Source organism: Spermophilus citellus (genome assembly GCF_964194105.1).
Source record: "Spermophilus citellus genome assembly, chromosome: 18".
Lineage (NCBI taxonomy): Eukaryota > Metazoa > Chordata > Mammalia > Rodentia > Sciuridae > Spermophilus > Spermophilus citellus.
In genome coordinates this window covers 42,597,809-42,622,084 of record NC_138200.1, presented here as the reverse complement: position 1 = coordinate 42,622,084, position 24,276 = coordinate 42,597,809, and the positions used below count along the sequence as shown (strand labels likewise).

General features: G+C 49.0%; 2 protein-coding genes across 2 annotated transcripts in view; one reads left to right on the top strand and one right to left on the bottom strand.

Annotated features, from left to right (window-relative positions):
• AMFR (autocrine motility factor receptor) overlaps positions 1–14,158 on the top strand; it is a 40,740-nt gene extending 26,582 nt beyond the window's left edge. Inside the window, exons 11-14 of the mRNA XM_081274961.1 lie at positions 7,433–7,567; positions 8,781–8,864; positions 11,516–11,700; positions 12,577–14,158. Coding sequence (XP_081131087.1) covers positions 7,433–7,567; positions 8,781–8,864; positions 11,516–11,700; positions 12,577–12,724 — 552 coding nt within the window. The 3' untranslated portion in view covers positions 12,725–14,158. The remainder of the gene's footprint in view (positions 1–7,432; positions 7,568–8,780; positions 8,865–11,515; positions 11,701–12,576) is intronic.
• A 2,543-nt stretch (positions 14,159–16,701) lies between these two features.
• The window catches only part of GNAO1 (G protein subunit alpha o1), a 156,196-nt gene continuing 148,621 nt past the window's right edge, over positions 16,702–24,276 (bottom strand). The window contains exons 7-9 of the mRNA XM_081273367.1: positions 22,262–22,415; positions 18,942–19,157; positions 16,702–17,950 (exon numbers count right to left, since the gene is read on the bottom strand). Of these exons, the coding sequence (XP_081129493.1) occupies positions 18,970–19,157; positions 22,262–22,415 (342 nt within the window). The 3' untranslated portion in view covers positions 16,702–17,950; positions 18,942–18,969. The remainder of the gene's footprint in view (positions 17,951–18,941; positions 19,158–22,261; positions 22,416–24,276) is intronic.

Here is a 24,276-nt window from a genome sequence, read left to right as displayed (position 1 = left end):
GCTAAGCATAGCACCTGTAGTATCACTAAGGTTAACAGGTGTTCCACTTTCAAGAAGGGTAAATTCTAGTTGGGGAGAAGATTATAAACACAAACAAGTAAGATAATTGGTGGTGCTAATCAGTACTCTGGAGACGGTAAGGCAGGTAGGCAGTGCAGTCAGCGGGTGAGTGAAGACTGTGTTGAAGGAGGCATTTGCAGAAGTTCTCTCTGAGGAGATAAAACTTAATAATGAGACATAAGGGACAAGATGGCAACAGATCCGTGGGAAGAAGGCAGTGGAAACAGTAGGTACAAAGGTGAGGAAGTGCCCGTTAAAGAGGTCACTATGCTTGGAGTGGAGCAGTTAGGAGGCTGAGGTTCTGATGAAAATTGAGATTGTAGAGCCAGGTCAGACAGGCTGTTGTTGGCTACAGTTAAGTTTAAATTTTTACAATGAAAGCATGAGAAAGCTGTTCAGAGCTTTTTATGCAACCCCTTCCCTCTCCCAGGATTGACAAGAACATTTAGCAGAAATGATTTTACCTCTAGGAGGAAAATGAATTAGAGAGGGTCAAAAATGGAAGCATAAAGACCAGTTAGGGGGTTGTTGCCATTACTTGGACAGGGTTGTTTGCAATAAAGAAGAAAAGTAGATTTAAGATACTTTTGTTAGATGAACTGACAGCACCATGCTGCTTGATTTAGATGTGGGAGTACTTACTGGGGGAAGTGGAAGAATGGAAGTGGAAGGGTTGGGTTTTGTTAAGCAGCTAAGTAGATGGTGGTACCTTGTACTGAGCTGGGTAAGCCTTGGAGGGAAATAGGCTGGAGGACTTTCCACATTGGCTTCTTTCACTAGTAGTTTGTATTTAAAGTTCTTCCATGTCTGTTCATGGATTGATAGCTCATTACTTTTTAGCTTTGAATGACATGCCATTATCTGGATGTACAATCATTTATTAATCCATTCACTTACGACATCTTGGTGCTTCCAGGTTTTGGTAATTATATTTGGACATCTGTGTGCAAGTTTTTATAGAGAAATAAGTTTTTAACTTATTTAGATAAATTCCAAATTATCTAAATTTAGGCTGCTCCATCCAATGGTAAAAGTATGTTTAGTTTTGTTAGAAGCTGCCCACCTGTCTTCCAGAGTAACTACTCTTCTGCATTATCGCTGGCAATGAGAGCAAGCGCCTGTGGCTCCGTACTCTTGTCAGCATTTGTTGTCACTGTTCCAGTTTTTGATTAGTCTACTGGTGTGTACTGCTACACAAAAACTCTGTGTACAAAGTTTTTATTTGTACTTTCCTGATGACATACAATATGGAGCAACTTTTCGTGTTTATCTGCCATCTGATTATCTTCTTTGGGGAGTGTCTTTGACCCAGCTTTTAATCAGATTGTGTTCTATTTTTGTTGAGTGTTATATTCTTTGTATATATATTTTTTAATTTTTTAGATGTATATGGACACAATACATTTATTGTATTTATTTATTATTTTTATGTGGTGCTGAGGATCAAACCCAGTGCCTCACTCATGCTAGGCAAGCACTGTACCCTGAGCTACAACCCCAGTCCTTCTTTATATATTTTGAGTGACAGTTATTAATTAGATGTGCCTTTTGTGAATATTTTCTCCCAATTTGTGGCTTGTTTTCTCATTCTCTTGACATTTTTAATTCTAATGAAGTCCATTTTTAGAAATATTTTTATAATGTTTTTTTTTAATACCTTTATTTATTTTTATGTGGTGCTGAGGATTGAACCCAGTGCCTCACACTTGCTAGGCAAGTACTCTGCCACTGAGCTGCAACCCCAGCCCCTTAATGAAGTCCCTTTTATCCATTATTTCTTTCATGAATTGTACCTTTGGTGTTGTAACTAAAAAGTTATTGCCATACCCAAGATCATCTGGTTTTCCTCAAAAACTATATTATTTTCTAGGAACTTTACATCTTTGTATTTCACACTTAGGTCTTTGGTATATTTTAGGTTTATATTTGGGGGAAGGGTGCAAGGTTTGTGTCTAGATTCACGTTTCTGCATGTGGATGTCGAATTGCTCCAGCATTATTTACTAAAAAAGCTATCTTTGCTCTATTGTATTGCTTTTGTTCTTTTTTCAAAGATAGTTGACTTTATTTATGTACATTTATTTCTGGGTTCTCTGTTCTGTACCATTGTCTGTCTGTCCTTTCACACATACCGTATTGTCTTGTTCAAGTTGCGTAGTCAGGTCCTACTTTTTCTTCTCCTTTAACTTGGTATCAGCCATCCTGGGTCTTTTGCCTGTCAGATTACCAATATTCAGTTTGTCAGTATCCACAATATAGCTTGCTGGGATTTTGATTGAGATTATGTTGATTCTGTAGATCAAGTTGGGAAGAACTGACATTTATCTATCTATCTATCTGTCTGTCTGTCTATCTATCTATCTCCCTCTCTTTCTCTCTCCCTGTCTTTCTCTCTCCCTGTCTCTCTCTCTCTTTCTGTCTAGTACTGGGGATTTAACCCAGGGTTCCTTTACTACTTAGCCATGTTTCTCATCCTTTTTACTTTTAATTTTGAGACAGGGTCTCACTAAATTGCCAAGACTAGCCTCTTACCTTCTGATTCTTCTGCCTCAGCTTTCTGAGTAGCTGAGATTGCAGACCTGTGCCACTGAAATTAGCAAAGCAGTCTAATTTCTCCTTTCCCTGTCTGTCATTCATTGCTTTTACCTTTATGTGATCATATATATGCATCATAAAAATTCATAATTAAATACATTGTTGCTATTATTATTTTGAACAAATTGTTATCTATTAGATCAACTAAGAGTAAGAAAAGTGAAAGTTTTTATTTCACCTTCACTTTTGCTCTTCTGATGCCCCTCCTTCCTTTATGTGGATTCGAGTTTCTGACCTCCATCAGTTTCTTTCTCTCTAAAGAGCTTCTTGCAGCCCTCCTGGCAAGGCAGGCCTGTTGCCACACATCCTCCATTTCCGTTTGTCTGAGAATGTCTTTATTTCTTCTTCACTTTTGAAGGATAGCTTCTCAGGGTACAGAGTTATGGGTTGGATTTTTTTTCTCTCAAATATTTCACTTCACTTTGCCTTGTGTGGTTTCTGAGTGGTTGAATGTAGTTCTTTTCTTTGCTCCTATATAGATAGGCTGATTTTCCCTTCTGGCTTCTTCCAAGATTTTCTTTATCTTTGATTTTCTGTAGTTTGATAATGATACGCCCAGGTGTTGGGTTTGGGGCATTTTTCCTTCTTGGTGTTCTCTGAGCTTCTGGAGCTGTGATTTGGTGTCTACATTAATTTGAGGAAGATTTCAGGCATTGTTTCAGATACTTTTTCTGTTCCTTTCTCTTTCTTCTTCTAGTGTCCCCATTATGCAGATTTACTCTCCATAGTTACCCCCAGTCCTCAGGTGTTCTCTCTGTTGTTTTCAGTTTTGATTCTGTTTTTCAGTTTTCAGTTTCTGTCACTGCATCCTCAAGCCCAGAGGTTCTTCCTGCACCTGTCAGCCTAGGAAGGCATTCTTCATTTCTGTTACATTTTTGATCCCAAGCGTTTCTTTTTGGCTCTTTCTCAGGATTTCCGGCTCTCCCTGCTTACATTGCCCATCTGTTCTTTCCTGCTGTCTACTTAGCACATGCATCAGGGCTCTGATGGATATAGCATTTTAGTGTGGAAATTAATCATCAATTAAATTCCCACTCTGATAATTCAGCATCCCTGCCATGTCTGCTTCTGTCTCTTCAGATTGCTTTCTGTCTTTTGGTTAGCCTAGGATTTCATCTTCATAGCCAGACATGATGGACCATGCAAAAGTTGAAACTCAGGAGGAGACTTCTGCTCTACATGCTCCACCAAAACATGGGAGGCAGGCTGACAAGGGAACAGGTTTTATTCAAAGCTGGCTTTGAGGAAGATGGAGGTGACCTTTTCCTTTTTCAAATCTCCATCTTATGGGACTCAGGGATGCAGAAAACTCTTAGAAGTGGAGAGGAGGCTTGCCGGGTGTGGCGCACGCCTGTAATCCCAGTGGCTCTGGAGGCTGAGGCAGGAGGATGGTGAGTTCAAAACCAGCCTCAGCAAAAGCAAGGCACTAAGCAACTCAGGAGACCCTGTCTCTAAATAAAGTACAAAATAGGGCTGGGATGTGGCTCAGTGATCAAGGAGGCTTGAAGGGACAGAAAAACAGGAGACAGGGATGTGGCTTGTTAATCAGAAATACATCCCAGCCTCAGGTTCTTGGGACACTGGGTCAGGGGCAGCCCCATAGTCTCCATTCTAAGTTCAGAAGTTAAAGCCATTTGGAGCTTTTGATTTCAGAGGAGCATGGTTAATGTAGGTGGGGAAGGGGAAGAGGTCTAGTCCTTGATCAGGTCCCAGTCTTGGTGAGCCTGGCCTCTGAGCTGAGTGTCTCAAGTGCCTCTCATCATTGTCCTCAACCCACCTTAGAAGGGGCCTTGGAAGACACAGGACAGCTGGAGAGGGCTGGATTTAGGTGTTTTCCTTCACCTACATGGAAGGCTAGTGCCATCTGGAGTTGGGTATTGTCCCCCCTGATCGGTTGGGCTCTGGTTACCTAGTTTCTCCTGAGTGGACTGTGCCGTGGAGCAGGGGTGCACTGGGGAGCTTCATAGAGGTTTCTTCCCCCGCCCCTGCTGGAAGGTGGAGGACTGTTTCTTAGCTTAGGGGAGGAACCTGGCAGAGCTCCAGAAGGCAAATCTCACAGTATTGTGTGTGTTAGGGGTAGGGGAGTATCGGTCCTAATCTCCAGGTCGGATTTTTAAGCCCTCAGGTGTTCACAGTGAGCCTGCAGCACTTTGTTCGTTTTAGTTTTCTTCCCAGCGTCTGTTCTTAATGCTAGATTCTAAAGCATATGTGAATAAGAAGCAGAGATTGATGTGCAGAACAGATAGCAGAGCTGGTTGAAAGCAAAGCCCTTGAGAATGGAGTGTGGGACTGGGGGCCAGAGCAGGAGAGGACTTTGCTGTTTGGGAAGAGGGATGGAGGTAGCTGCAGGCTGGGCATGAGCTTTGTTTTAAAAAGAAAGAATTGGCTCATAGTAGGCAGGAGGCAGAAGTAGCCTAAATGCCTACTAAAGAATGTGGCACGCCACTCAGTGGACTACTGTTCAGCCTTAAAAAAGAAGGAATTTCTGGCCCTTGCTATGACTAGGAGAAACCTTGAGGATAGTGTGCTAAGCCAAATAAACCGGTCACAAAACGCAGATGTTGTATAATTGTATTTACAGAAGGTGAATTCAGACAGTAGAACAGGTTGTCAGGGGCTAGACTGAGGAGGGAACGGGTTGCTGTTCAGTGGATAGAATTTCAGTTTTGCAAGACAAAAAAGCTCGTCAGGTCTGTTGGACAACAATATGCATATTATTTACACTATATACCTAAAGATGGTCATTATTAGCCAGGCACAGTGGCACATGCCTATAATCCCAGCAACTTGGGAGACTGAGGCAGAAGGATTGCAAGTTCCAGGCCAATCTCAGCAACTTAGTGAAACCCTGTCTCATTCCGTCTCAAAAAGGATTGGGATGTGGCTCTTTGGTAAAGTGCCTCCCAAAAGTAAATTTTTAAAAAATCTTTTTTTTTTTTTTTTTTTTGATGGTACTGGGAATTGAGCCTAGAACTCCATATGTGCTAGGTAAGTGCTGTACTTCTGAGCTACGTCCCCAGCCCTTTTAATTTTATTTTGAGGCAGGATCTCACTAAGTTGCACGGGCTAACCTCAAACGTGCCATAGCCTCCCAAGTAGCTAGGATTGCAGGTGTGTGCCACTGTGCCCATCCGTAAATGGTTTTGATCTCAGTGAATAAAGAAAAGGAGACATGGCCTCTGATGACTCCTGCAGTCTCCATGAACCCCTCAGCCAGGTGGAAAGTGAGGGTAGCACCGTGATGGAGTGTGGGGCTCAAGGCAGGCCCTGTGTGGATGCTGCGGAGGCTCTGCAGGGGATCACTCTGTTTCATGGGTGTGTACCGCCTGCAGTGAGCAGTGCCTTCTTGGAGTTGGTGTGTTCGGAGATCTCAGGCAGGGCCTGGCTGTTCTTTCTCCAGTTCTTTGATGATTTGAAACAAACTATTTTTAGCACAACTGACTTATTCAGACCCAATATTTAGCTTACTGGATTTTGTGGTAAAAAAGATTTAGACTAGAAAAATGACTCCTAGGCATTTTTTGTTTGGGGAATGAGGAGGAAGCTGTTTGAGGACTGAGAGGAATTTTATCTGATCATAAAGCATAAAGGTTCTCCTTTATGCTTTATGATCCTCCCCCATTGGCTTTGACTGGACCTGGGTTAAACGACACCCAAACTGCATCAACTCTAAAAAAGGGGCCCACTGAGCTGTGGTAGCTCCAGGGCCTTCTGGATACTGTTTGTCTTGCCAGCACCCACTGCCAGGTGACTCTGAGCAGAGCCTGTGCTGGCTTAGCTCATCTCTTCCTTCAAGGCCTTGATGCTGAGCCACGTCCTCCCTTTGTCTGTGGGTGCAGCAGTGTGTTCCTTGGGGGTAGTGTCTCAAGTTTATCATGCTCCTAAAGCGAATTTTCCCCACTCCTCATTCTTTTTTTTCTTTTAATCAGTGAGACTTTCCCACAAGTAAAAACCTTGAATGTAAGCATTTGTGAAATAAATACACGTATACTAAAAATATCTGGAACTGCTTCGATAAAAGTATGGGCAGTAGCATGCCCAGAACTTTGTCTGTCCCTGCTACACACACACCCAGCCTTGAGCCCTAACTGGACTGAGATGTTTCTGAAATACAGTTTGAGGACTGTAGCACCAGGGCAATATTAGGAGTTTGCATTCTTTATAATCATATTTTTCCAAATTGCAGTGTAATTTACATACAGTAAAAACCACTCGTGTGCTTGTGTAGCTGTCAGCACCCTTGAGATGCAGAACACATCCATTCCTCCTCCTCCACATCTCACTGTGCCTGTTCCTGGCAATCATTCATCAGTTTTCTTTCCCTGTGATTTTACCTGTCCCCAGGTGTCATATCAAGGGAATCATGTCATCATGTGTGAGTCAGGCTTCTTTCACTTAACATGATACATTTTAATTTCATCCATGTTGTGTGTATCAGAAGTTTATTCTTCTTAGGAATTAACATCTTAAAGGAAAGCCCCTTTTTATACCCAAGATATACTGAGCTTTAAAATAAACACTTTTTAAAACTAGAAGATTCTACTTGAGCCTGCCTGGGATCCAGCTTGATTTCTGTTGCTCTCTATTTTGAAAGTAATGCTAGTATCCTGGAGCAGTACTAAAGGGACAACAGTGTGAAGGTGATCTACATGTGGAGGTAGCCTCTGTACTTGTCCTTTCAAGGCATGTCGGATTTGGTGCCCAGAGCCTGCCATGCACTGTGACCACAGCAGTAACCTTGAAAGGGACCTTGCTGAGGGCTCTGTGTGTTCCTGCAGGCTCATCAGATTCAGGAGATGTTCCCCCAGGTTCCATACCACCTGGTGCTGCAGGACCTCCAGCTGACGCGCTCAGTGGAAATTACAACAGACAACATCTTAGAGGGACGGATTCAAGTACCTTTTCCCACACAGGTAAAACTGGGATTTTAAGCATGACAGGTGGTTTTGTCTTCACAAAGGTTAATTCCTCTAGATTAATTTTTTTCGGTTACTTAATAACTGAATGTTATTTAGTTTATTGAAGAGTTTCTATAAACTCCCTCACTTTTTTCAAACTGTGAATGAGAACAGACCCATCATAGATAAAGATAAAGGTCTGTGGATAAATTTTTGTACAGATGCACACCCCAGACAAGCTTGCCTTTGCCAGTCAAGGAGGTCGTGGCATCGGATGAGGTAGGCAACTTTTTGTGTAAAGAGCAGATAATATTTTAGGCTTTGTGGGCATATAGTCTGTTCCAAACAAGTGAGACTGTGATCCAGAAAAACTTTCTTTATAAAAATAGGCAGAGGGGTAAACATGGCCCTGGGCCTGTAGTTGGCAGACCCTGCTCTAGGAGATAATGCCATCTGTCCCTAGTCATCCTTGCACATTATTACACTTGTACTAAAAAGGTCAGCTCTCCTGGCCTATCACATAACCTCTTTGATGGTTCCAAGAAATATTAACATAGACAAGCTTTTTGGTAGAACTCAGGAATGTATAAGGAATAATCTACAAAAAATTGATTCAATTTCAGTATACAGAATTATGAAAAAAACCTATTAATAAAATTCAGAAAGTTGAAACTCTTTGAAAAGGTGAAGAGCATGGACTTTGGAGTCAAATAGGCTGTTAGGAGTCTCCACTTCTCAGCTATTTGACTTGGCTGCTGGTTGCCTCTGGAGGTGGCAGAATTGCCCCACGTGGCTACAGAGTCCTCAGGTAGTAGAACAGACACTGGCCAGCCTGCGAAGAGGTGCTGAGACCTGAAGGGACATGGCTGAAGTGAGGAACTGCAGAGCCTGTTCCAGAGGGTAAGATTAATGGTCAGGATTTTCCTTGGTGCCATGCACAGGTTAAGTGTTTCCCCAGTGTTACCTGCTGCTGCTGTTATTATCCTTGTTGGGCAGTTACTGTTATTGAAAGCTCACCTGCACATGGGGCCAGTTGCTAACTCACACTGAGAGCTGCAGTTTGGTCCTTGGGCTCCCTTGTGTTACGTTTGTAGCATTTCAATTTCTTTTGTTCTCTAGGCTTTGCTAAGGTTGCAGGCTGTGCTGGGGACCGTGGCTCCCTCTGGACCCAGGTTTTCCCTGTGCCTCTTATTTCATTCTGAGTGGCCCTGTCCTGTTTGTCTTGCAGCGGACAGAAGGCATCAGACCTGCTTTGAACAGTCCTATGGAAAGGCCCAGCGCTGACCAGGAGGAGGGAGAAGCTTCCCCTCAGGTAAGAGTGGCCCACTAGAGAGCACATGGACTGTGGAGGAGTGGCGTGGACCCTGCCAGTGGTCACCTTCACCCTTGACACTGGTGAAATGGGTTCCGTGTTTGTCTCTGTTGAGGGGGAGACCAAGCTGTACCTGTGGGCAGGCCTTTTCTGCACCCAGGGCTGCAGCCCACTCCCTAGGCGTCGGGTCAGCACTGCCTCCCTCAGCTTGAGTTGAGGGTACCAGGTCCTGGGCTCCCAGGGGGTGGACCAAGGCGCACACTCCCTGGGGACCTGAGCCACTGAGGTGCTGTCCTCCATACCTTGTTTACTCAACTCAGGATTTCCAGGAACTTCCATGGATTTTGCCAAAACAAGATTCCTGAGCCAGGTGGGGTGGGGGAGGCATGGCTGTCTGGGAACCACTCTGTCTGGATGCCCACTTGGGGAAGCAGCCCCTCTCTGTGGCAGAGGCATACCACCCTGCCCTTAGCTGGCACCTCCACTCCGTTTCCATTTCCTCCATCAGTTACGGTACTTCTTTCCTTTTTTCATTACTAGGGATTGAACCCGAGACACCCTGAATACTGAGCTACATTCACTCTCTAACCCTTCTTATTTTTTGAGCCAGGCTTGCTAAGTTGCCCAGGCTAGCCGTGAACTTGTGCTCCTCTTCCCTCAGTCTCCCGAGTCACTGGGGTTTCAGGTGCCAACATGCCTGGCCAGTTACCATATTTGTAGAACACTTTCTCCAAAGACTGAAATAATAGCCAAACACCCTCATCCTCGTGTGGGGTTTGGCAGGGATCCGGTGTCCTGTATACACGTGTGGGGTGTGGCAGGGTGCCAGCGTCCTGCACGCGGAGCTCTGGCCACAGGAGGTGCTGCTGCTTCCTGAAGTGGCCAGGCTTTTTGAAAGCAGTGACTTTCACTGACAAGCCACAGGGAGGCTGCTCACACCTCTTGTGGGTTTCCCTGCAAATAGGAAACTCAAAAGTACCAGGACTTTCTCAGGACAAAGGTTTCATATCCAAATCCATAATTGGTTCATCGTTTGAAAATGGCATGTGCCTTCTGAAAAAGGTGACCATTTATGCATTTTTTAGTTTTTGGATAGCTAGCTTAACAGAGATAAGAACTCTGGAGTGGTTTCTGGGCACCTGTAATCACAGCACATTTAATTTCAGTTCCTACTCCCCAACTTTGTTTTCAGAGTTAGCATGAAGATTTCTGAATTTTTAAAAATATAGTGTAGGAAAGTACTTATTTTGTAAGGAAATTGCTGTGTAACATGTTTGATCTTTCACAGGAAGTGCAAAGACCTTGTATAACAAGGCTTTATCATTAAAGCCTCAGTCTGGTCCAGTGGTCACATCTGCCCTATGCATCCTTCTGTTCAATCTTCCTGCCCCGGCTCAGGCTGCTAGTCAGGCCTGGAAGCCTGTGCAGGGTGAGGCTGAGGGGGGCTTGGGTTTTCTTTCTCCCACTGCCTCTGTTCACTTAGCTGTTCTTTCTAAGCACCTCTAGGGTCAGGCTCGGGGAAGTTTAGGATGGGGCAGTATGATCCCAGGATGTGGGGGGTGTGTGCAGATGTTAACTCTCAACTATTCCCCTGCCCCAGCTTGCTTCAGAACCTCCTTAGACAGTAAGACTCTCCTTGAACTTAAGGGCCTTTATGGAGGGGTAGTGCCCCCCTACCTTCCTGGGGGTCATATTACCCCCCAAGTGGTCCTTTTGGGGAAAGTCTCTGTTTTACAGTCTCAGACTAGTTCCCTCCTACAAGGACCCCCTGAGCCCAGGACAGTGTCTGCCTGTAGTCAGGGGATATGGAACCTGCTCCCATCACAGCCCCCACCCATTTTTGTGGTCTACTACATCCAGTTTCCTTCCTTTAGATTTCCCAAGTCACTTGTCCCTGTGTCCCCAGAGCTCTAGGAGAACTGAGTCAGGCTCTCTGCCATTTGGCTCTCTTAAAGTCCCCTTTCAGGCTTGGCTGAAAGCAGGAAGAGAGGTGGTAAGGATGGCTGATGGAGGAGCACCTACCTCAGCAACTGAGAAATGGAACAGTCTGCCCTCAGTTTTCTGGTGGCCTGGGAGTGGGTGGTGGGCTGGACCTGGGAGTGTGAGCGGCACAGATGGCGTTATCTGCTTGAGGATACTTAGGCCTTGTCTTGGCCGCTGGAGCTTCAGCCAAAACCAAGAAAATGTCCCATTTTAAGTCCTGTTACATAAGGAACCACATAATCTGTTATCTCTGTGTTTTTTGTTTTGTTTTGTTTTTTTAGAAAAGGTCCTTAGCATTTACCCTCCACCTGTTCAACTCTGTTTTCTAAGTGAAGGTATAAACTTTATGTAGCAGCTGTGATGAAACTTGTTTAAATTCTCGAGCAATTAGTAGAATTGAACAGAATTCTCAGAATGCAAGCTAGCAGTTGCCTATTGTTTTTCATACTGGCGGTCCTTTCCTTATGATATTGAACACAGTGTGAATTGCTAGCACGAGTCATACACAGGCCCGCCCTCAAGGAGCCCAAGTTTCCAGTATACATGTATCCCAGGCTCAGCCTCCTTGCCTGGTAGCAGTCCCCGCTGCCAGTCCAGACTACGCCTGTTGAGGGGTGCCTTGTCTAGGGAGGGAGAGACCTGTGCTCACAGCTCCTCCCTCTGTCCAGACTGAGCGTGTGCCATTGGACCTCAGTCCTCGCCTGGAGGAGAACTTGGACTTCAGTGAAGTGGATGTGGAGTCCAGTGAGGTGGAAGACTTTGAGGCCCGGGGGAGCCGCTTCTCCAAGTCTGCTGACGAGAGACAGCGCATGTTGGTCCAGCGCAAGGATGACCTCCTGCAGCAGGCTCGGAAGTGAGTTGCCTTCCACTGCACTCAGAAACCAGGGGCTGCAGGCCCTGTGTGCCAGCTCACATCGGCCCCCTCTAAACTGGTGACAGCATTGAAAAACCATTGCATGTCCTAAAAACTCCGATTTCAAGCCCCTCTGGAAACAGCAGAGGATCTGGCCACACTGAGGCCAGCTGGTACCTTGGGGCAGTCATCTCAAGCAAACATAGCAGCCACATGCGCGCATGTGTCCCAAGCCCTTCGCATTCATTACCTTAGTCCTCTTACCAGCTCTGGGAAGGAGCACTGTTATTTATGCCCATTTGAGAAATGGACAGCCAGGAAACTGAGGCCCAGGGAGGTTCACACTGCCTAGGCCTGCGATCTGGCTTCCAATGTCCCTCTTGACCACTATGTATCTCAGATCAGCAGTGTCTTGAGTACCTCGTGTTCCACCATGGTTGGTGGCAGTTGGAGCACGTACTGTTCTGTGGGTGGATAGGCGCTCTCTGTTTCAGTTCCTGAGGACAGGGCCAGCATGCGTTCATCTGGGTGGATTTTGGGCCCTACACAAAACTGGGTCCCTGCGCGGTTTCTTTGGGCAGATGAAAGGATGCTGATAGCCACTCAGAGGCTTCTCCCTGGGAACTTGGGCCCATCTGTTCAGAGACAGGCATCCTTCCCTTCCTCCCGTGGGGGTTGAACCCAGGGCTTTATGCAGATGAGGCCAGCGCTGTGCCACTGAGCCCATGTCTAGCCCACAGATAGCAGGTGGCCTTTCCATGGGACGGTTCTGAGTGGCAGCTTCATGAGGTGCCTGGAGAGGGGGAAATCTAAATGAAGCCACATTCTGTATGGGTTCCAGAGCTTCCATCTCTCATGTGACTTTTGTCTTCGTAGGCGATTCTTGAATAAAAGTTCTGAAGATGTCTCAGCCTCAGAGAGCTTTCTCCCCTCAGAAGGCACGTCCTCTGACCCCGTGACCCTGCGTCGAAGGATGCTGGCTGCTGCTGCTGAGCGGAGGCTTCAGAAGCAGCAGACCTCCTAGCACTTCCTCATCTTCCTCAGCCACCTCTTCCTGAGCCCTGCGCCCGACCAGGAGTGGCCTACCCAGTGCTGCCTGCGTGTGAAGAAGCAGGCCGACTGCATTGCGCTGTATAAAGCACGTGTCTTAATAGTGTTTGGACAGCTGACAGATTTAATCCTCCTTTGTAATACTTTCTACGTGACATTTCTTTTCCCTTAGAAACACTGCACATTTTAACTCTAGGCATGATCTCTTCTGCGTTGACTGGACTTCTTAGGTGTGGGGACGATCAAGAGGAAGTGGGCACCACCTGCCTACAGCAGGAGGCTGCAGCTACTGCTTTGCGCATGCATCGTGGTGCTGGAGTCCTGAGCTCCGTGTCTGGCAGGAAGAGCACTGGGGGAGGGTGCACAGACTCGGTGAGCAGACGCACAGCCCAAGCCCGACCCCACACCATTGGAGGAGATCTGTTGTCACTGCTGTCCTTAGTGAGGAAGCATTCAGAGTGTTCCAGAGGCCAGACCACAGGTTCCGGGCCCCTGGGCCAGCAGGGCATCTGTCAGAGAGCTCCTGGTTTGACTCCTGGAGTCGAGAGGGAAAGCCCAGGGCTACAGAATGTGAGGCCTTGACCCCTTTGTCCCTGGACACCCAGGGATGACCTGCACCCTGGTCCACAGCTGGCTTTACTTCCGTTCACTCTGGTGCTCCTGCATCAGTGAGCTTGCCCTGGGGCGACCCGCCCCTCCCCATTTCTTGCCCCCTGTGGACATGAGGAAGGTCAAGCAGCAAGCTTTGGTTTGAGGTTTTAATTCCTTGGTCAACTAAATGAGGCAATGCCAGAGCCCGTGGGCGTTGTCCTTGGAGAAGGGGTGGGCCTTGCAAGAGGGAAGAGTAGACCTTGGAGGGCATTGTTGAAGAAATAAAAGATACCTTCCATATCTTTCTTCCCTGGAGCCCTCCGTTTCCTTCACTTTGTTCCTGTTGGTTTAGTGCAACTTAGAAAGGTAGGATGGTGAGCCCAGTGCCTCGAGGCAGACCAGGCGGGGGCTTCTCGTCCTTCACGTGTTGAAGGATCGGAAACATGCAATCATAGGTTACATAGTTCAGTTTTATGTCCCATTGGATTAAGTTTTTTTTTTTTTTAATGTTTGAAAGCATAGTTTATGGTAGTCCTTTTTGGAAGAATCCAGTATTATCTAAAATTATTGGTAAAGGTAAATGTATTTTACATAACTGAAAGTTTTTAGGATGTTGACACGTAATTGAAAAAAGGGTGATAGGTAAATATGTAGGCAGAGATAATTTATTTCAATAAATCTTTCAAAAAAGCCTTACCTTGAAATGCTGTTAGTAAATTTCTGTGATTTTTAAAAAATTTGTTTTGTTTTGCTGAGAGCATAGCTATTTGTTTTTATTGTAAAACAATAATAATAATAAAAAGGAAACTCTTCTAAAGTGTCGTGTGGCTGGACTCTGAGGCAGGTTTTTCGGTGGTGCAGGCACCGATTCCCATTTTGAGTCTGCTGTTTGGGATTTTTTCATCTCTGATCCGGAGGAGAGCATTTCACGTCCTGTTGTATTTGGAGAGGACAGCACCGAGTGTTTCTTTCTCTTGTATTCATCTTTTCAAGGAAAATGGGGAGATTTTATTTCCTCGAATCATGTCATACTTTGTGTGTGGAACACATTAAGGTGACATTCATTCCTTGTGTTCTTAAGGTTTCAGATGTATGAGAAGAGAAAATTGTGTAGGTCACTTTAGAGGGCCTTGAGACACTGGGGAATAGAATGCAGTAGAGGTCCAAGCAGAAGTGCCTTCAATAGCGTAAGGTGGTCTAAGAAGGAAGTCCCAGGTCACCCTTGGCTTTCGCACCTGGACAGGAAAGGATTCTGGGTGCTACAGAGGGTCCCAGCTCTCACTGCTTCTGGCCCCCTCGAGGCGGTGCTAAGGGGACTGCTGGTGAGAGTGGGCGGGCTCCTCTACGCCCGCTTTCACTCTCCTGGCTGCCACGGGGTCACCGGCTTGCCCTGGAGCTCAGCCCTGGAGTAGCAGAGCTGGAGCAGGCTTCTGAGTTGCCAACTGGGCTCAGGAGTGTGGACTTCTTAGGTGTGGGGACGATCAAGAGGAAGGGCACCACCTCCTATGGCTGGAGGAGCAGCTACTGCTTCGCGCATGTGTCAGGGCGCTGGAGTCCGGAGCTCCGTGTCTGACAGGAGTGCTCTGGCGCATGGTAGAGACGCCCTCTCTGGACTCTGGAAACCAGTCTGAGTTCTCCCTCCATTAGCTTAATGAGTCCTTGGTTTTCTTTTCCAAAATTTGGACTTTTAGATACCATAGAGAATGCAGACAAGTGCTCTACCACACCCCCAGCCCTGCCTTATCTTTTAATCCATGTGGATGCCTCACTGGTGTTGATGGGACTCTTAGGTGCTAGGTGGCCTCCTGGGCCCTGCCTCCCGCTTAATTTGTGCAGACGCTTGCTCTTGTCTGCAGCCTCTGCATAGGGACTACAGGAAAGGGCCCTGAGAACTCTATGGAAGCAGGGTGGGAGTAGGAAGGGGACCGTGTCCCTGCAGGGAGCTCGCCAAGGAGTAGCCCCTGCCTGTCCTGGAAGGCCCTCCAACCTTGGGTTGTCCACGTCAATGCTGCTGCTTTCTGCTAGAAGTGGTTCTAACTCTAGCTGCACGTTAGGATTGATGTTAGGTTCTGCCCTCATGGTTCTTGTTCTAGTTTCGTTGGTCTTTTCCCTGCATCCTTTCCTAGAAAAAAAGTTTCCTGACTTCCCTTTCCCTTGTAAGAAAGATAAGTCAGGGCTGGGAGTGTGGTAGAGCACTTGTCTGCATGCATGAGGCCCTGGGTTTCATCTTCAGAAATGGAAAAGAAAAATGTTGGTTTTATCTACAAAATTCATTTGAAAGTTGGGGAAAAGCCCTGTTAGCAGATGGCTAGTGTTTAGAGAGATTCAGGTACACCACATGTAGAAAATGCCCTAGTTTCCTTCAGCCTTCCATTTGGGCTTTCATATGGCCTCCAAGACCAGCATTGGAAGTGGAGGTATAGCCTGAATTGCAAACCTCTCTTGTCAACACAGATGGTGGGTTGGGTGCCCCACTCTGCAGCCAGCAGATCAGGTGAAGGGAGGTAGAGGGAAGCACTGGAGAAGGAAGCATGGGCTGGCAGAGGGGCTGGGGAGGACAAATGATTCAGGTTGTGTGTTATGGGTGGCACGCGCCTCTTGGTCTTCCCAGTTTCTGAAACAGTATCACCCCCTATGTCTGTCCCCACTAAATGACAAATGGCATGTGCCAGGGAGAAGTCTTTCTGAGTTGGTAATTCTCCTTATCAGAGGAGCTTCTACCTCATTAAACATGGCAGGAAATGCAAGGGGTTGGGGGTCAGGAGAGTGCTGCCCCGGTCCCACTTGTGTGTTTGGCCTGCAGACAAAAATGGAGGGAAACCTTCCTGGCCAGTCTAACGGGTCCCAAGCTTGTCCTTGGCTCTTGAGTAGATGAGACCCCTTGGGTGCAGAGGGCCCAGGCAATTTGGCCTCCTTGGGATGACCCATTCTTCCACTGTGGTGGGAACCCTGGAGACAGAAGATCGGGGGCCCTCCATGTTCTGCCTTCCTAATTCTCAGTTCCACCAGAGACTACAACCAGCTGTCAGTGGAAGGGCCTGGAGCCAGGAAGAAGAGGTCATCTACAGCCAGGAAGTGGCCTATTCCCCTGCCTGCCTTCCCAGGGGACACCAAGCAGCTACACTACTGTCTGTGCTCTGAACTGGCACCCCAGTCACAGCACAGAGGGGGCCACAGAAGGTCCTGGGATTCCTCACCCACCAGCCTGTGGCCAAGTCCAGTGTCCCTCCCTCCCTCTCCATCCCGGGCAACCACACAGAGTGGAAGGCAGAGGGTGAGACGCAGAAATACAGACAAACATTCTCTTTATTGAGCTACACATGAATTTTCCATTAGAGAAGTAGACTGGCAGTGTGTAAGATATCACAGAAACCTCACCGATTGGGAATAGAAAGGCTTAGAAAGACCCGTGGGCTTTTTTTTTCTTTTTTTTTTTCAAGTTTTTTTTTCTCTATTTTTAATTTTTTGTGTTTTTTCTTTTTGCCTCCTCTTTATTTGAAATGGCTGTGACTGGTCTTCAGCAAATTTATTGTCTTAAAAGTGAAACCGTGAAGAGGTCTGGGGTTGGGACACTAGTCGGAGTAGAAATGACATAGGGCTGATCATGAAAACGGTGGCTTTAATGTAAACACTACATTCCATCTTTTTTTTATTTATTTTTTTTTTGTGTTTTTCTTCCATCTTGTGGTAGTTAAAAAAATTTTTTTTTCTTTTTGTCTGCATCACAAACATCCCCACATGAGAAAGAGGGAACACGGGTCACGTTGAAACGGAGGAAAGTGGGGGAGGGCACACACGGGAGGACAGCGTCGCCCAGAGGCCGAGGCCCAGGATGCCAAGGGAGGATGCAACCCCTTTCCCGAAGGCCGCGAGAGCGGATCTGGCGTGTGATACCAAGACTTTCTTTTTTGTCATCAGGACAAAAAGGAAAAAAAAAATTACAAAGGGACTCTGAAGAAAGGGGACCTGGCAGGAACCGGTGCTCTGCTCGGGCCATCTTGCTAGAGGACCGGGCTGGGCTGGGCAGCTGCTGGCCGGGAGGGCTGTGCTTTTTCTATACAAACCTGGAGTCAGGGTGTGTCTGGAGTGCAGGGCTGGGGACAGGAGCGTGCCACCCCTCGGTAGTGTCTGCGGTCTTTGGGTGGCTCATGGGCAGCAGGGTTTGCAGTGGCCTGTGGCTCTGGAGAGCCCCGCCTAGGAGCGCTCCTGCCAGCAAATGCACCCACCGGGCCCTGGTGGCAGACGGGCCCTGGGCCGCGCCACGCTGGGAGGGGAGGGCGTGGGTGCTCGAGTGTATGTTCTCTATTTCAAAAGATAAAGAAATACGGGTGAAATGGTAAGTTTTCCTTTGTCTTCTTTTTTTTTTTTTTTTTAACTACAAAGCACATGAGAAATATTTTGTTTTGTTTTGTTTTTCTTTCAAATTCTAAATGTAAAGACTGAACTAAAACCGGATTCTACAGCATTCTACAGAAATACACAGCCGTCAGTCACTCTGGGGTCGTAGGTTAGACAGGGGCTTGGTACAGAAAGGCTGTGTGTCTTACAAAGGCCCAAAGGTCATGCTACCAGGAGATCAACGTCAACAGCAAAGAGTCCGTGAAGCAGTCTGCAGAGAGAGAGATAAGGGGTCCAGTCTGACCATTTTCTTCCATTTTAAAAACCAACCAACCAACAAAACACCCTAGAACATTTTAACTGAGGCTGGGGTGGGCCAGACGGGATGGCCTCTCAGGCTCCAGGGCTCCAGTGAAGCCCATCCCAGCCGCCCTGGGAAACCTCGGCCCACGGGATGCAACTCTGGTCTGGTCTACAAGTCCAGCCCTCCCCTGGGCCACTCCGATGCCTCCTGGCCCTTCTGTCCCCAGGGCGCTCTGGGAGGGAAGCTGGCTTCAACTCCACAAGTCCCTCCCCTTGGCTGCTTTTAGAAAGCAGATCAAGTCTCCCGGTTCTCTGATTCTGGTCTTGTTTACATGAAAAAAGAAAACTCAGGAGACAGTGGATTGATCAGAGCAATGATTCTTCTAAATTCTCACAATTAACAACCACCACCACCCCAAGAGAAGTGACCTCAAAATTTTCTGTTGTTGTGGGTCTGGGGTCGGGAGATGTGTAGGGCATTGGCCATTTTCTTAAAGGGTTTTGGAATCCGCATAAGAGCAGGGACAGAACTGACAGCACTGCCTGTGTGGGTGGAGGGCAGGGGACCACGCTGGGCTGGGCCTGGCCTTCCTCTGCCCTCCCCCTGCTCACAGAAGTGGGTCTTAGAAACGAAGACCCCAGGCTGTCCTGAGAAGGACCGATTTGCCAACCAGGCTCCCAACACACGTGAGTGTGTGCACGGGGATGTGTGTCCACACACGTGTGCACTCTCCTGCGCTGTCCCAGGAAAGCCTCGGTGAGCTACGGGATGGCGGTCAGTTCTGTCCACAGCTCTTTCTAGTACAAACTAAAAAGATTTTTCTAATATATATTTGTGTATATATAAGGTTTTGTTATGCCTCTTTAAAGTTTATTTACCAACTTGCATTTGTTAGTGGTGTTTTGTGTGTGTGTGTGTGTGTGTGCGCACAAGCTGTTCTGAGTGCTGGAATCATTACCAAATAGGTTGCTATACAGGACAAGAGGTCAGTACAAGCCGCAGCCCCGGAGGTTGTTGGCAATGATGATGTCGGTGACAGCGTCGAATACCACCTGGATATTATTCGTGTCTGTGGCACAAGTCATGTGACAATAAATTTCTTTGTTGGGTGAGCGGTTTTTGCTTTCAAACTGTGTTTGGATGTAGGCAGCTGCATCTTCATAGGTATTGGAGCCTGTAACGAGACAGAGGACAGGGCCGAAGCCCTGTGAGCATGGTGGGGACTGGGTGGGGGGCACACAGAGGAGAGAGAAGTGGTTTGTGGCAGGTTCCAGAAGTGGGATGGGACAGAGGAAGGGACTAGAGGAAATACTCTCCAGTCATTCCATTTCAAATTAAAAACTGTGGGAGCTGGGGTACTGGCTCAGTGGTAGAGCGCTTGCCTAGCATGTGGGAGGCCCTGGGTTCAATTCTCAGCACCACATTAAAAAAACGATAATAAAGATACTGTGTCCACCCTCAGCTAAAAATGTTAAAACAACAACAACTTTGTAAGGCTTAGTAGCCGCCTGGCTTCTGACTTCTTGGGTTCTTTTGCACAAGGGATCTACGCCGGGCCTCTGGAGGTACAATGGCCACAGATCACCCTTTTCTACTTTCTGAAGGAACAACTGAACACCTGCCATGATCTAGACCAGTCCTGTTGATTCTCATAAACCAAGAAAATAAAGTCTGATGAGGGAGCCGCCCAGCAGGGTGGTGAGCAGGACTTCTGGGGTCTCGAGGCGTGGTGGACGTTGAGTGGGGCCTGGGCTCTGTCCTTAGTGGGTTCCTGCAATAGGTCACTCTGTGGGGCTGAGGGCATCTCTCAGCAGTCCCAGCTCTTGGTGCTTACAGTGGCACCTTCCAGGTTGGAAATTAAAGGGGGTATCGGCATGTGTGACCAGCTGGGCCCCTCACCACCCCCCAGCAATTCCTTAGGTGTCACCTGGATCCTGGCTGGTGTGGGTGCAAATAGCAGGGCACACCTATGCACACGCAAGGCATTTTCCCACTGGCCACAAGCCCACCCTGTGGTTGTGCCCTGTGGAGGGACAGCCTTCCATGGAAGATGCCCCATTTTCCTCAGTGCTCCCCGGATCTGGCCCAGGACAGAAATGGCCCAATGTCATTTGGGGTGGGTGGGAGGATACCTCCCACCCTGCCCAGGACTGTGGGCAGCGTGAAGACAGAGCGGGGTGGCTGGGTTAGGCTCTCAGGTCAGCAGCAAGGATTTCTCTCCTCTCCTTTAAAGACACTCAAAAGGCAGCTCCAGCCAGGGAAGCCATCATGAGGGTGACAGGTGGGGACGTCCCTGGGGTTAGGGGTGATCCACAGAAGCAGAGAGGCTGAGAGCGGACGCACACTGAGCACTGAGCTCAGCAGAACTTCCAGGCCAAGAGACGCAGGTGGACCCTGGGACAAAGGCAGTTTTGGAACGTGCCCGGATGATGGGGACACCCACTGTGCCCGTCTGCCAAGTCCTTCGATCTGACGAAGTCCCACAGCTGCCCAGTGCTGGGCACTCGGCCCCTGAGACAGTCAGCCACTGCCCCCCACCCCCAGCTTGTTCTGTGTCTCACAGGCCTGTCCCCCCCTGGGGCCATGGTGTGGTGACTGTTTGCCATCTGTGTGGTTTGAACTCAGGATCCCATGGAAGGCCCTGGGGATCTCAGACATGGCCAATCCAGACTGGCTTTTGCTGGGGACATCAACGGGGAGTTGCCCAGTGCCCACACTATCCAGCAGTGAGACCCACTGACCACTCCTCAGGCCACATCCCAAGTCAAGCTCCAGCAGGACACTACACAGGAGAGCCCGAGGGTTGGGCCTGCCCCTGAGGGTGGCACTGGCCTGTGAGGGCTGCTGGAATGTGGGGGTGGCCACCCCATGGGGTGATCTACTGTGGAGCCTGATAAAAATGAGGCTCAGGGGATTCAGTCACTTGTCCAGAGCTGCAGGAGGCCTGGCTCCAGGGGTGGTGCTGGCGCCTGCTCGGTGGGAGACTTTGTGCTCCTGACACTGGGCTGACCCAACAGCCTAGGGTGCAGGGCACAGTCCCTAGTGGGCCTCCCCCTCTGCACCCTGGGTTGGGCAGGCCGCGTGGAACATCAGTGAGGAGACAGGCCCTTCTTCACACTCGTGTTCCAGATTGTCACACACTTGGGGGTGGCGTTGGTGAGCAGGTTCCTGGCTGGGCCAACCTGTGCCCTTAACTGAGGATGGCGAGGCCTCTGTTCTCTTCAGCATGCAAAGGTGAGTCCACCCCAGAGACCCTTAAAACATTCTGGTCCCCAGAGGGCTGGGCTGGGCCCCAGTATCTCATCAGCCTGCTCTTGGGCTTTTGCAACAGTCCAGACTTGGTCCCCCCAACAGCAAACCCTCCCTCCTGCAGCCGTCTGGAAAGAGCTGCATTGTGGGGCCGTGGTGTGTTCCTGGGAGAACCAGGTTGGAAAAAGAAGCCAAGAGAAGGCAGGGGACAGGGTGGACTCGCACTAGGTGGAGTGGTTTGATTTGGAGGAAAGACCTGGGCAGGGGAAGAGGGAAGAGAATGAGCACCAAACGCCGGGGTGGGGGAGGGGAGGGATGCTTTGGCTGGGCCTGGGCTGCCACATAGACTGACTGTGGTGACCGTGACACACGACATGGTCACTGTACCAAAGCACACGGGAGCTGAACTGAGCCTAGGCCCCAATCAGGCTATGAGCCACCTTTTTTTTTGTGGAAGAGTAAGGTGTGGCCCAGGGGTGTCCTGGGAAGGAGGCAGGCGAGGCCCCTGATGAGATTTTTTAGGAGGCTGTCCTGCTAGGACCTGAGACTAGGAATAAAGGGGAAGGGGACGTTTCTCGTCCTGTCCTGAACCCTGTCAAGCCACTCTTTTTTTTTTTTTTTTTTTTTTAGTACTGGGGATTGAACCCAGGGGCACTTAGCCACTGAGCCACATCTGTAACCCATTTATATTTAGAGACAGGGCCTTGCTAAGTTGCTGAGGCTGGCCTTGAACTTGTAGTCCTCCTGCCTCAGCCTCTTGTGCCACAGCTCCCAGCCCTGCCTTGCCACTCTGAGTCACCTGTCCTGACCCATAGAGCTCAGGAGAGGATACTGTCCTCTTTAGATTCCGTGCTGAGTGTTTTTCTCTACACCCCTGCCACACTCCTGCTCTGGCCTGCTGGCTGGTGTCCCCAGTAGCACCGGCTGAGCAGCCCACAGTAGTCAGACTCCAGCTCATGCCTTTTGAGGGAGACCCAGGTCCCACTAGGGCTGGGGCTTGCTCCTGCACAGGGTTGCCAGGACACCCACCTGCGTATTCAGGAAAGCAGATGGTCAAAGGTGACTTCTTGATCTTCTCACCAAAGAGATCTTTCTTGTTGAGGAAGAGAATGATAGAGGTATCGATGAAGAACTTGTTGTTACAGATGGAGTCGAAGAGCATGAGCGACTCGTGCATGCGGTTCTGCAGCCCCAGGGTGGGAAGACAGGGAGACAGACAGCACCAGGAAACACAGACAGGGAAAGAGAAGAGCAGAATTAGCTTGGAAAGGGCCCGGGCTACTCAGCAGCTCACAGGGGCCCCAGTGTCCCGGTTGCCTCCGAGAGGCTGACAGACAGAACCTGTGAGCTGGGACACCGGACTCTGTCCTCCTTCCAATCTGCAGAGCACCTCAGCACCAGAACACCACCACCTCAGGGCCAATGGCGACAAGGGACTGGGAAACAACCATGGATTTCTGGCTGAGGCTGACCCGGATCTTCTCTCTGCACAGCCCCCATCTGTGCAAGGTCTTGGGGAGGTGCTGGATGGGAACTGGGGAGCTGAGCTTCGGATCTGCATGTCTGCACCAACCCAGGGGTGGGCAGGGTCCTCTGGGAGTGGTGAGGGACTCCAGGCCTGTCCCGTGGTCTGAGGGGAACATGGCACCAGGCTGTCAGCATGCTTGGGGCTGTCACTCAGCGGAGGTGGTCCCACCCAGGGCTCCTTCAGGGATGCGGGGGGACGGGGCACACCTCCTCTGGCTGGGTCAGGCTTGTCCATGCCTTACTGTAAGGGGCTATAAGACCTTGTCACTCCACACAAGGAAGCTGCTCAGCCAACAGATGAATGTGACGGGACCCCGAGTAAAGCCAAGTCCTAGGAGGACCGGCTTTCCCCTGGGCCAGGACAGATAATTCTACTTTGGGACACCAAGCATATTCACTTAGGTGATGTGTTTCTTGCAGTACGGGGGCACACTTGTCTGCACAAGGATGTGGAGGAAGGGACAGCCTCTTTTATTGTCCCCAAGAACCCCATCTTAGTCCTGGGAACTTGTCACCATAAACCTGACTCCATGGGTCCAAAGCCCAGGTCCACAAGTAAGCCAGGCTCAACTCCAACTCCCTCGTTTAGACTGAAACAAGTTATGGCAAAGAGAAGACACCTGGGGTGGACACTGGACACTGTGAGCTGAGGGTGAGCTAGTTTGGGGCCTCTGGGATGAGCAAACAGTAGGAGCTGGCTTGGTGGCCACAGCCGTCCCCCTGGATGAAGTGGCCACTGCTGGTCATTGAGGACCACTCTGCCAACATGGTGCCCAGCTCTTCTCCTTGCTGTGTCATGTAAACTCATCAACCCTTAGAGGACAATGAGGTGACACCGCTGGAACCCTAGAGAGCAGAGACTGGTGGCACAGCTCAGTGGTAGAGGCTCCCAGGAGGCCCTGGGTTGGGTCCCCAGCCCCCCAGAGGCTTGCTGAGGCTCTGGCTGGAGGCAGAACGTAAGTAGTGGCTTTTCCAGTCAGTCTGAGCAGCCAGTGACGGGTCCCCAGATCCTCAGTCCTTGCTTCAGTTACCTCCCTGACACCTGCAGGGTTACATCAGGGCTCTGGTTCCTGCGGCTGCAGTCAGGGTGGCGACCAGGCAGGCTGAGCCCTCAGCTGCCCTCGGGGGCACCTGGACAGTCACACGGTTCTGACCCCCTGTGGGACCCGAGGGAAATGGTTTTATCTTTCTATTCTGCCAAACACACCAGTCGCCGCTTAGGATTTCCTTACCCCCCTAACCGCGGCTGGAAATTTTGTTCTCATTTCTCTCCCACTCCCCATCATTCACACCGTCACAGTCAAGGAGGAGGAAGACTCCTTTGCCATCATGGTGGAATCTGCTCTGGAAAGCGCAAGCAGAGGTTGAGGGGTCAAGTGGACCCATGCCTGGGCCACCATGAGGGCCGAGCCCTCCTCCTGATCCACGAGGCACCCTGTCCTACAGCTGTCCAACACAGACGAAAAGCCACAGCAGAGGTGAGCAGTCCCCAGCCCCACAGCCCCCGTGTCCCAGCA